Consider the following 12,425-nt stretch of genomic DNA (forward strand, 5'->3'; position numbering starts at 1 on the left):
GAGGAAAGGAGGGCTTAGTCAGGGAAGGCCTCTTGGAGGAGATGGGCCTTCAATAAGGCTTTGAAGCGGGGAAGAGTGATTGTCTGTCTTTCCGATAGCACTTGGGTATACCTGGTCTTAGATGCCCAGAAGGATTAATGAAAGTAAACAAACGCTAGCCGACTCTTGTGCCCAAGTTACCCCACCTTGGTAAGATGTAACACCAGTTATTGAAAATGGAATGCTGCTGAATGACTGCCTCCTCGTGAGCCTCAAACCTCTTTAATATGTTTTTGGATATTTCAAAGTCTTCCAGCTACGAATGGAAAAAAAAAGATTTAAATTTAGTCTTGTGGGTAATAAGGTTTCTCAACGGAAATTCCCCTCAGTTTCCGTTCACTGGTTCCAAGATCACACAATCACCAATTAATGGTATTTACTGAGCGCTCCCTGGGTGCATGGCACAGTACTAGGCGCTTGGGAGAGGACAACGTAACGGAGTGGGTAGGCATGGCCCCTGCCCACCATGAGTTTACAGACTAGAGGGGGAGATAGACATCAATTGATGGTATTTATTGAGCGCTTACTGTGTGCAGAGCACTGCACTAAGCACTTGGGAGAGTACAACTAACAATGAACGGATACATTACCCGCCCTCAGTGAGCTTACAATCTAGAGGGGGAGACAGACATTAATAGAAACAAATAAATGACAGATATGAACATAAGTGGTATGGGGCCGGGAGGGTGGATGAATAAAGACCACGTCAGGGTGGCACAGAGGGAATGGGAGAAGATGAAAGGAAGGCTTAGTTGGGGAAGATGAGGTAACCAAAGCACAGAGCAGTGCAGTGACTTGCTTAAGGTCACACAGCAGATGTGGCAGATCCAGGATTAGAATCCAGGTCCTTCTGGCTCCCAAGCTGCTACTCTCCCAAGCACATAGTACAGTGCTCTGCACACAGTAAGCACTCAATAAGTGCGACTGAATGCTTGATAGTGCCTAGCCTTGGACAGTTTGGAGAAAGAAGTGACAGATAGACCAGTTTGGCTGTACAGAAATTTAAAACGGGGTGACTCTTTCAGAGTAGGGACTTTGGTAATATCGATATTCGGGGGAGGAACAAAAATGGCAGCAGGGACTGTGGGTGGCATTGAAACAATGCCACAAGGGGTCAAGGAGTGCCAACAGGGTCTACTGGATAGAGCACAGGACTGGGAGTCTAGAGGGTCATGGGTTCTAATCCCAGCTCTGCTGTGTGACCTTGGGCAAGTCACTTCACCTCTCTGGACCTCAGTTACCTCGTCTGGAAAACGGGGATCGAGACTGTGATCTCCACGTGGGACAGGGATTGAGTCCGACCTGATGATCTTGTATCCGTCTCAGAGCTTAGTACAGTGACTGGCACATAACAAGCGCTTAACAAATACCAAAATAATTATTAGTGGTATTACAAAATGAGGAAGGGCCTGTTAGTCATGCATTGTTCCCAAACAATGATATGAATTTCACTCTCAAGAGTGTCACTGAACCCCGAAGCCCAGCTATCTCTACATTTAGATGGACTCTTTCATTCGTTCAATTGTATTTATTGAGCGCTTACTGTTGTGCAGAGCACTGTACTAAGCGTTTGGGAGACTACACTACAACAATAAAAGGACACATTTCCAGCCCACAACGAACTTACAGTCTTCGGTGGAGCGGATATCTTGTCCTACTTTGAAACTTAGAACTCAGTAGAAATCAGAGAAATAATAATAATAATTGTGGCATTTGTAAGAAAAGTGGTATTCTTTAGTGGATAGAGCACAGGCTTGGGAGTCAGAAGGACCTGGGTTCTAATTCTGACTCTGTCACGTGCCAGCTGTGTGATCTTGGACAAGTCACTTCACTTTTCTGGGTCTTAGTTACCTCATCTGGAAAATGGGGATAAAGACTGTAAGCCCCATGTTGGACAGGGACTGTGTCCAACCCAATTACCTTTGTATCTGCCCCAGTGCTTACTACAGTGGCAGGCACGTAGTAAGTGCTTAACAAATACCACAATTATTATTATTATTATTATTGTTAAGAGAAGCAGCATGGCTCAGTGGAAAGAGCAGGGGCTTTGGAGTCAGAGGTCATGGGTTCAAATCCCAGCTCTGCCACATGTCTGTTGTGTGACCTTGGGCAAGTCAATTAATTTCTCTGAGCCTCAGTTACCTCATCTGTAAAGTGGGGATGAAGACTGTGAGCCCCATGTGTATTCTATTTATTAAGTGCTTAGTACAGTGCTCTGCACACAGTAAGCACTCAATAAATACGATTGATTGATTGTTATTATAGAAATCAGAGAAGCCATGATGCTTCCTGGCCTCTCTAATTCTGCTCCTTCCCCATACACAAACCATTCTATTTCAAGCAGCAAATAATGGGTAGAAGTAGAATATCCGATAAGTCAGAGAAATCAGAAATTCTGTTACCTCAGGTGGTGGAAGTCTAATTGTGCAAGCCTCTACACTTACGCAAAGTTGGGTTTCGGATACATTGTATTCCAGTGCTGAAAACGGAAACAAATGATCACGGTCTTAGAATTGGAATTAGAGTACTTGTTAAGCCCTTGCTATGTGCCAAACACTGTTCTAAGCACTGGGGTTGATACAAGTTCATCAGGTTGGACACAGTCCCTCTCCAACATGGGGCTCACAGTCCATGTCGGTGGGAATAGGACTGAATCCCCATTTTATTGAGGCCCAGGCAAGTAAAGAGAAGCAATAGAGAGGCAGCGTGGCTCACTGGAAAGAGCCCGGGCTTTGGAGTCAGAGGTCATGGGTTCAAATCCCGGCTCCGCCACTTGTCAGCTGTGTGACTTTGGGCAAGTCACTTCACTTCTCTGTGCCTCAGTGACCTCATCTGTAAAATGGGGATGAAGACTGTAATAATATAAAATATAATACATATTATATATGTATATATGTTTGTACATATTTATTTCCCTATTTATTTATTTATTTATTTATTTTACTTGTACATATCTATTCTATTTATTTTATTTTGTTAGTATGTTTGGTTTTGTTCCCTGTCTCCCCCTTTTAGACTGTGAGCCCACTGTTGGGTAGGGACTGTCTCTATATGTTGCCAATTTATACTTCCCCAGCGCTTAGTACAGTGCTCTGCACATAGTAAGCGCTCAATAAATACGATTGATGATTGATGAAGACTGTGAGCGCCCCCGTGGGACAACCTGATCGCCTTGTAATCTCCCCGGCGCTTAGAACAGTGCTTTGCACATAGTAAGCGCTTAATAAATGCCATTATTATTATTATTATTATTATTGAAGGGACTCACCCAAGGTAACACAGCGGCAGAGCCGGGAGTAGAATCCCGGTCCTCTGACTACCGGGCCACCTGTTCTTTCCAGGAATCCACACTGCTTCTTATAACTTATAAAGTCTTCTAACATTTCCCCTGCCCTGTGGTGAGCCCACGGGAAGCCATTATTTTGGCCAAGAAGCCATTTTAAGTGTGACTGTTTTTTGACCCCCTGAACAACAATGTCGAAGGAGGGATTCGTGGAGGACCTAGGCAACCCTGCTGAACATCACCGAAGGCTGGTTCTGTCCCTAAAGTGTGTCAAGGTCACTTGAGAAGCAGCATGGTGTAGTGGCTAGAGCCCAAGCCTGGGTGTCAGAAGGTTATGGATCCTAATCTTGGCTCCGTCACTTGTCTGCTGTGTGACCTTGGGCAAGTCACTTCACTTCTCTGGGCCTCAGTTACCTCATCTGTAAAATGGGGATTGAGACTGTGAGCCCCATATGGGACAGGGACTGTGTTCAACCTGATTTGCTTGTATCCACCCCAGTGCTCAGTACAGTGCCTCGCAGATAGTAAGGCTTAACAAATACCACAGTTCATTCATTCATTCACTCAATCATATTTATTGAGCACTTACTGTGTGCAGAGCACTGTACTAAGCACTTGGGAAGTACAAGTTGACAACATATCATCATCAATCGTATTTATTGAGTGCTTACTGTGTGCAGAGCACTGTACTAAGCGCTTGGGAAGTACAAGTTGGTAACATATAGAGACAGTCCCTACCCAGCAGTGGGCTCACAGTCTAGAAGGGGGAGATGGACAACAAAACAAAACATACCAACAAAATAAAATAAATAGCATAAATATGTATAAGTAAAACAAATAGAGTAATAAATATGTACAAACATAAATACATATATGTTGTGGGTAGGGGAAGGAGGTAAGGCGGGGGGATGGGGAGAGGGAGGAGGGGGAGAGGTAGGAGGGGGAGAGGTAGGAGGGGGCTCAGTCTGGGAAGGCCTCCTGGAGGAGGTGAGCTCTCAGTAGGGCTTTGAAGGGAGGAAGAGAGCTAGCTTGGCGGATGTACGGAGGGAGGGCATTATTATTGGGCTCGTGTGCTGTTTTGCTGGAGGGCAGAAGGAATGTGCACACTAGATAACCTCAAAACCAGTTGGAGGGGTGGGCATGGAGGGAGAAGTAGCCTTCCCTCCCTGCTACTACTACTAATAATAATGATGGTATTTGTTAAGCGCTTACTATGTGCCTAGAACTGTTTTAAGAGCCGGGATGGATACAAGGTAATCAGGTTGTCCCACACAGGGCTCACAGTCTTAACCCCCATTTTACAGATGAAGTAACTGAGGCCCAGAGAAGTTGAGAGGTTTGCCCAAGGTCACACAGCAGATACGTGGCGGAGCCGGGATGAGAACCCGTGTCCTCTGACCCCCAAGCCTAGGCTCTTGCCACACACTGCTCTTCCCAGTAATGGGCCTGGAGCAACAAACAACCGACCAAGCCAAAGCAGCTAATCAGGACTTGCCACGATACCCCAGGAGGCCAATAAGGAAGGACTTTTTTTGCCCTAACGAGGGAGGATAAAAGGGGGAAGACCCACACCACAGGGTGGTGGCTAAACCACCTCCATCACGACCCAGGTCGGTTGCCGTGAGCTCAGACTGGCCCACAGCTGAGGGCAGTGCCACCTAAGATCTGTGGCCGGACAGCCAAAACGAGGCGGTCTCCGTGAGTGAAGAACCGGACTATGGCTCGGCCGCCACCAACCAGCTAAGACTTGCAGCGGCCCGCCACGAGCCAGCCGGACTCCTCCAACTCCTCCGACGTGCACCATCTTGGGGTGAAAGGTTGGATGGGTAGTAATGATAATTATGGTATTCGTTAAGGATAATTGTGGCATTTGTTAAGCGCTTACTATGTGCCAGGCACTGTACTAAGTGATGGGATGGATACGAGCAAGTCGGGTTGGACACAGTCCCTTGTCCCAAGTGGGGCTCTCACAGTCTCAACCCCCATTTTCCAGATGAGGGAACTGAGGCCCATAGAAGTGAAATGACTCGACCCAGGTCACACAGCAGACAAGGGGGATTAGAACTCATGACCTTCTGCCTCCAAGGTTCATGCTCTATCCTCTACACCATGCGGTGTGTGTGTATATATGTATATTCGTTAATTCAATTGTATTTATCTAGCGCTTACTGTGGGCAGAGCAATCAATCAATCAATCAATCGTATTTATTGAGCGCTTATTGTGTGCAGAGCACTGTACTAAGCGCTTGGGAAGTACAAGCTGGCAACATATAGAGACAGTCCCTACCCAACAGTGGGCTCACAGTCTAGAAGGGGGAGACAGAGAACAAAACCAAACATACTAACAAAATAAAATACATAGAATAGATAGGTACAAGTAAAATAAATAAATCAATAAATAGAGTAAATAAATCAATAAATAGAGAGCACTGTACTTAGTGCTTGGAAAGTACAATTCGGCAACAGATAGAGACAATCCCTACCCAACAATGGGCTCACAGTTTAGAAGGGGGAGACAGACAAGAAAACAAAACAAGTAGATGTATATGTGTATATGCATAGGTGTATAAGTAGATGTATATGTGTGTTTACCCCTTTAGTTAGATTCTGCTGTGTGTGTGTGTGTGCACGCATGTTGCCGACTTGTACTTCCCAAGTGCTTACTACAGTGCTCTGCACACAGTAAGCACTCAATAAATACGATTGAACGAATGAATGGGTGCTTACCCCTTTAGCCAGATTAAGAGCGGAATAAAGATTTGTGGTGTATACCGTGGTGGTGCGGTTTCACTTTGGACTTGGCACTGAATGCCTGACTAAAGTCAAGGCCCGGCTTCATGGTGGAGGCCAGATTGGGTCTCGGGCCCAAACGTAGAGGGGGATTCTTAGAAGCTCAAAGCCAACTGGGGTCAGGTGAGGGTGTAGGCCTTCTTTAGTTGCCTCTGGGGAGGCTGAGGCAGGCGAGGACCTCAGAGATGGGCTACTAACTTGAGTGCCCGATAACAGGGGGAGGTGAATCCCCAGAGAGGGGCTCATAACTAGGAGAAGCAGCATGCCTTAGTGGTTACAGCACCGGCCTGAGTGTCAGAGGGACCTGGGTTCTAAACCTAGCTCTGCCACACGTCTGCTGTGTGACCCTGGGCAAGTCACTTCACTTCCCTGGGCCCCTGTTACCTCATCTGCAAAATGGGGATTAAGAATATGAGCCCCATGTGGGACATGGACTTTGTCCAAACTTGTGTCTACCCCAGAGCTTAGTGTAGTGCCTGGCACAAAGTAAGTGCTTAACAAATACCCCAGTTGTAATTATTGTTATTGAATGCCAGACAATAGAGGGAGGTGAATCCCCAGAGATGGGCTCATAACCTGAATACCTGAAAATACGGGGGAGGTGAACCTTAGGGACGGGCTTATAATAAGCCCCAAGTCAAATGAATTTCCAGTCTAGGAGCTGAGGGGCTCACATTACGACGGAGAGACTTGGCAGTCATCTTTGGCATCACTGCAGGGAAGAGTGCTTGGGACAGAATCACTTCTACCCCATTCCACTTGGAGATTCGTTCATTCATTCAATCATATCTTTTGAGTGCTTACTGCTTGCAGAGCGCTGTACTAAGCGCTTGGAAGGTACAATTCAGCAAGAAAGAGATAATCCTTGCCCGCACGTAGCTAGATGATTGGGGCAGAGCTGGGCTGCTCTGTCCAAGCACCCCACTCCCCAAATGACCACAGTCTGCTTACCCTGCATCTGACATCAGACCGGCCTCTGTTTGGACAACCAAACCCGGCCCTGCCTGAGCCACCAAAGAGGCAAGGTTGGGACTCAGAGCCTTCCGCTCTCCATCATCATCATCATCAATCGTATTTATTGAGCGCTTACTATGTGCAGAGCACTGTACTAAGCGCTTGGGAAGTACAAATTGGCAACATCTAGAGACAGTCCCTACCCGACAGTGGGCTCACAGTCTCCATCCCGGAAAGCTTCCGGCTAGCGCACCCCGAGATCGCGGATGCACATGACTGCTACTTGTCTTCTGCTGTCGAGTTGTCTCCGACTCATAGCGACGCCACGGACACATCTCTCCCAGAACGCCCCGCCTCAACCTGCCATCGTTCTGGCGGTGGATCCGCAGAGTTTTCTTGGTCAAAATCCGAAAGTGGTTGACCACTGCCTCCTTCCACGCCGTCAACTTTAGCCTCCATCCTTGACTCTCTCCTGTGTCGCTGCTGCCCAGCACAGGGGAGTTTTGACTCGTGGCATATTGCCTGCCACTCGCTAGCCACTGGCCAAGCTAGGAATGGAAAGGGGAGGCCTCTGCTTGACTCTCCCTCCCATAGTCGAGATTGGTAGAGGACTGGAAACTCTCCTGAGAGGGGATGACTGCTACTATCTCCCATCTTCTCAGAGGAACAGGGACCTCGTGGCTTTTCACTAAACTGGTCCTGCACACAGTGGGGGCAGCGGCTGAGGTTTGGAAAGCACTCACATTATCAGTCAATTGTATTTATTGAGTGCTTACTGTTTGCAGGGCACTGTACTAAGCACTTGGGAGAGTACAATATAACAGACACATTCCCTGCCCACAGAGAGCTTACAGTCTAGAGGGGGAAACAGATGTTTATATACTTGTTTTGATGTCTGTCTCCCCCTCACTAAACTGAAAGCCCATTGTGGGCAGGGATTGTCTCTATTGCTGAATTGTACTTTCCAAACGCTTAGTACAGTGCTCAATAAATACGACTGACTGAATGAATAAATAAAAACATTACAGATACGGACATAAATGCTCTAGGGTTGGGAGGGGGGATGATACTGTCTAATCACCTCCCTCAAGACACCGTGGTCTCTCTAAGTCTGTGTGGGTTCACAGTATTTCCAATCTTTGGCAGGGAATGTGCCTGTTTATTGTTCTATTGGACTCTCCCAAGTACTTGGTACAGTGCCCTGCACGCAGTAAGCGCTTAATAAATACGACTGAATGAGTGAATCAATGAATGGTCTAAAAAATGGTCTAAAAATGAATGAATGGTCTAAAAAGATGCAGTGCATTTCTCTCTTTTCAGAGTGATTGCTACTATTTCAACAGGCGCTTAAAGGCAATCTGAACTAACTACAATGATTACAAAATAGCAACTGTATGTGACCAAAGGGATCATGAGGGAGCAGTAGTATTTATTAAGCGCCTAAGCTGTGTACAAAACACCATACTTAGCACTGGGGAAAATATCCATAGGAGAACTAGACAGAAAGTCTGTGAAAACCAGTACAAGAACAGAGCGTTTGTTCAGTCACATATGGAGAGTCTGGATAGTTCTTAGTGAAGGCACATGACAGCCCTGACTCTAAAACATCAACCCACATAATGGCAACCTAGAATCTTTAACGTAGTTTTAAACAACTGCCAACAACAATAATGTTTCATCTTCTGGTCCTCATTAATACTTACCAACAGCACTTTGCTTTCCCATTTGGCACAGAAAATCTCTCCCTGAAAAATGGTCACAAAATATTTTGTTACATATAATTCAAGAATGAAACTCTCAAGCCTAAAAATCTCTTTTTAAACGTCAAATCTAACAAAAGTGCACCATTTACCCGGTAACATTTTTTGGGGGGTACAAAGGTATTTGTTAAGTGCTTACTATGTGCCAGGTACTGTACTAAGCACTGGGATAGAGACAGGTTAATCAGGTTGGATACAGTCCCTGTCCTCATGGGGCTCACAGTCTTTAATTTCCATTTTATTAATTCCGACTCTGCCACATGACTGCTGTGTGACCTTGGGCAAATCACTGAACTTTTCTGTGCCCCAGTTACCTCAATTACCTCAGTTACCTCTCTAGACTGTAAGCTCGTTGTGGGTAGGGAATGTGTCTTTTCTATTCCCAAGTGCTTAGTGCAGTGCTCTGCACACAGTAAGCACTCAATAAATATGACTGACTGACTGACTCAACCGTAAAATGGGGATTAAGACTGTGAGCCCTATGTGGGACATGGATTGGGTCCAACCTTATTATCTTATTCAACTCCAATGTTCTACCCTAAAAAAAATCATCCCTTGACCCTACGGTTCTCTCCAGTTGTTGCCCCAATCTCCCACCTACCATTCCTCTCCAAACTACTTGAGAGAGTAGTTTACCTCTGCTTTCTCCATTTCCTCTCCTCCAATTCTCTCCTAGATTACCTCCTACCTGGCTTCCACTCCCTTCACTCCCTGCTAACAGCCCTCTCAAAGGTCACCAATCACCTCCTTCTTGCCAAATCTGATGGCCTCGATTACATCCTAATCCTCCTGGACTTCTCAGTGTCCTTTGACACTGTCGACCACCTCCTTCTCCTTGAAACTTTATCCAGCCTTGGATTCACCCCCATCTTTCCTCCTTCCCTTCCCCACAGCACCTGTATATATTTATATATGTTTGTACATATTTATTACTCTATTTATTTATTTATTTTACTTGTACATATCTATTCTATTTATTTTATTTTGTTAGTATGTTTGGTTTTGTCTCCCCCTTTTAGACTGTGAGCCCACTGCTGGGTAGGGACTGTCTCTATATTTTGCCAATTTGTGCTTCCCAAGTGCTTAGTACAGTGCTCTGCACACAGTAAGCGCTCAATAAATACGATTGATGACGATGATGATGATGATGATTCACGACACTGTCCTCTCTTGTTTCTCCTCCTATCTGTCTGGCGGCTCCTTCTCAGTCTCTTTTGCAGGCTCCTCCTCTGCCTCTCATCCTCTGACAGCAGGGCTCCCTCAAAGTTCAGTTCTGGGTCCCCTTCTATTCTCCCTCTACACCCACTCCCTTGGAGAACTCATTTGTTCCCAAGGCTTCAATTACCATCTCTATGCAGATGATTCCCAAATCTTTCTTCTTCCCTGCAATCTTGCCTTTCTTCCTGCTTTCAAGACGTATCTACTTGGATATCCTGCCGACACCTCAAATTTAACATGTCCAAAGCTGAATTCCTTCTCTTCTCACCCAAACTCTGTCCTCTCCCTGTCCTTCCCATCACTGCAGATGACACCACTATCCTCCCTACCTCAAAAGCTGTAACCCGGGCACTGTTCTAGATTCATCTCTCTCATTGCACTCACATATTCAATCTGTGGCAAATCCTGTCGGTTCTACCTTCACAACATTGCTAAAACCTGCTCTTTCCTCTCCATCCAAATGGCTACTATGTTGATCCCAGCACTTATCCTATCCCACCTTGACTACTGTGTCAGCCTCCTCGCTGACCTCTCGGCCTCCTGTCACTCCCCACACCAATCCATACTTTATTCTGCTGCACTAATCATTTTGTCAACAAAAACATTCGGTCCATATTTCCCTACTCCTCAAGAACCTGGAATGGTTACCCATCCACCTCCACATAATAATAATAATAATGTTGGCATTTGTTAAGTGCTTACTACGTGCAAAGCACTGTTCTAAGCACTGGGAGCGATAGAAGGTGATCAGGTTGTCCCACGTGGGGCTCACAGTCTTCATCCCCATTTTACAGATGAGGTAACTGAGGTTTAGAGAGGTGAAGTGACTTGCCCAAGGTCACACAGCAGACATGTGGCGGAGCCGGGATTAGAACCCATGATCTCTGACTCCCAAGCCCGCGCTCTTTCCACTGAGCCTCACTCTCCTTACCACTGGCTTTAAAGCTCTCAATCAGCTTGCCCCATCCTACCTCAGCTCATTCAATCGTATTTATTGAGCGCTTACTGTGTGCAGAACACTGTACTAAGCACTTGGAAAGTACAACAGAGCAATAAAGAGAGACAATCCCTGTCCATCGTGGGTTTACAGTCTAGAGGGGGGGAGACAGACATCAAAACGAGTAAAGAGGCATCAATATAACTAAATAAATAGAATTATAGCAGCCCGCACACTTTGCTCCTCTAGTGCCAGCTGACTCATTGTGCCCCGATCTCATCTATCTCACTGCTGACCCCTTTCCCACATCCTCCCCCAACTCCCTCCCCCTCCATATAAGCCAGACCACTACTCCCTTAATCTTCAAAGCATTATTAAAGTCACATCTTCTCCAAGGGGTCCTCCCCAATTAAGCCCTCTTTTTTCCGGCTCGCTCTCCCTTCTATGTCATCCACGCATTGAACTGTGACCGTTGGATATTTCATATTCGCCCCAAACCCAACCCCACAGCACTTTTGTACATATCTTTAAATTACAGATTATAAATTCCTTACTCATTCATATTAATGTCTGTCTCTCCCTCTAGAATGAGAGGCAGAGCGGGGAGTGACAGGAGGCATTTTACAGATGAGGAAACTGAGACACAGAGAAGTGCCTAACAGCCGATAAGTGGCAGAGCTGGGATTAGTTCGGATTCCCAGGGCCGGGCTTTATCCACTAGACCACACTGCTTCACTTAAACCCTCCTCCCTCAACCCTCCTCCCTCCATCTTAGACTGTGAATCTCATGTGGGACAAGGACTGTGTCTAACCTGATAAACTTGCATCTACCCCAGCATTTAGAATGGTGTTTGACACATAGTGAGAGCTACACAAATACCAATAAAGAAATGAATTACCTTGCACCAGTAGTTGACCCACTTTATTCCAGGAAGGGGCAAGTCGGGCTGAGAGAGAATAGGAGAGGCAGGTTTGCAGGATATCTGGGACCACCCGTTGGGGAGCTTCCATCTAAAGACAAAGGAGAGAAACCCTCATTTTCCAAAATGACCTCCTGTCGGCCAGAGATACGCCACTAAACTTTGTCCTAATAACTACTTCCCGAGAAGAAATGGCCTCCAAAAAGCCAGTTAGCTCCTTGTGGTCAAGGACTGTCACTTGCTTGTTTTGTACTTCCCAAGAGCTTAGTGCAATTCATAGCACCCATGCTATAATTATTACTATATGTACTACAGTTCAGGTAAACTCTAAATTGTGAGCTAGTTGTGGGCAGGGAATGTATTTGTTTAGTGTTGTATTGTACTCCCCCAAGTGCTGAACACACAGTGAGTGCTCAATAAATACAACTGAATGAATGAATATGTATACATACATCCAATTATTCATTCAATTCATTCAATCATATTTATTAAGTGCATACTGTGTGCTGAGCACTGTACTAAGC

At 45.9% G+C, this 12,425-nt stretch overlaps 1 protein-coding gene across 2 annotated transcripts in view; it reads right to left on the reverse strand.

The window, feature by feature from the left end:
• C5H18orf63 (chromosome 5 C18orf63 homolog) overlaps positions 1 to 12,425 on the reverse strand; it is a 37,147-nt gene that overhangs the window by 2,270 nt on the left and 22,452 nt on the right. For both annotated transcript variants that reach the window (XM_038747114.1, XM_038747113.1), the window contains 4 exons: positions 11,881 to 11,992; positions 8,770 to 8,811; positions 2,442 to 2,518; positions 186 to 295 (listed from right to left, as the gene is read on the reverse strand). In XM_038747114.1, coding sequence (XP_038603042.1) covers positions 186 to 295; positions 2,442 to 2,518; positions 8,770 to 8,811; positions 11,881 to 11,992 — 341 coding nt within the window. The remainder of the gene's footprint in view (positions 1 to 185; positions 296 to 2,441; positions 2,519 to 8,769; positions 8,812 to 11,880; positions 11,993 to 12,425) is intronic.

Source organism: Tachyglossus aculeatus, chromosome 5 (assembly GCF_015852505.1).
Source record: "Tachyglossus aculeatus isolate mTacAcu1 chromosome 5, mTacAcu1.pri, whole genome shotgun sequence".
NCBI classification, from domain to species: Eukaryota; Metazoa; Chordata; class Mammalia; order Monotremata; family Tachyglossidae; genus Tachyglossus; species Tachyglossus aculeatus.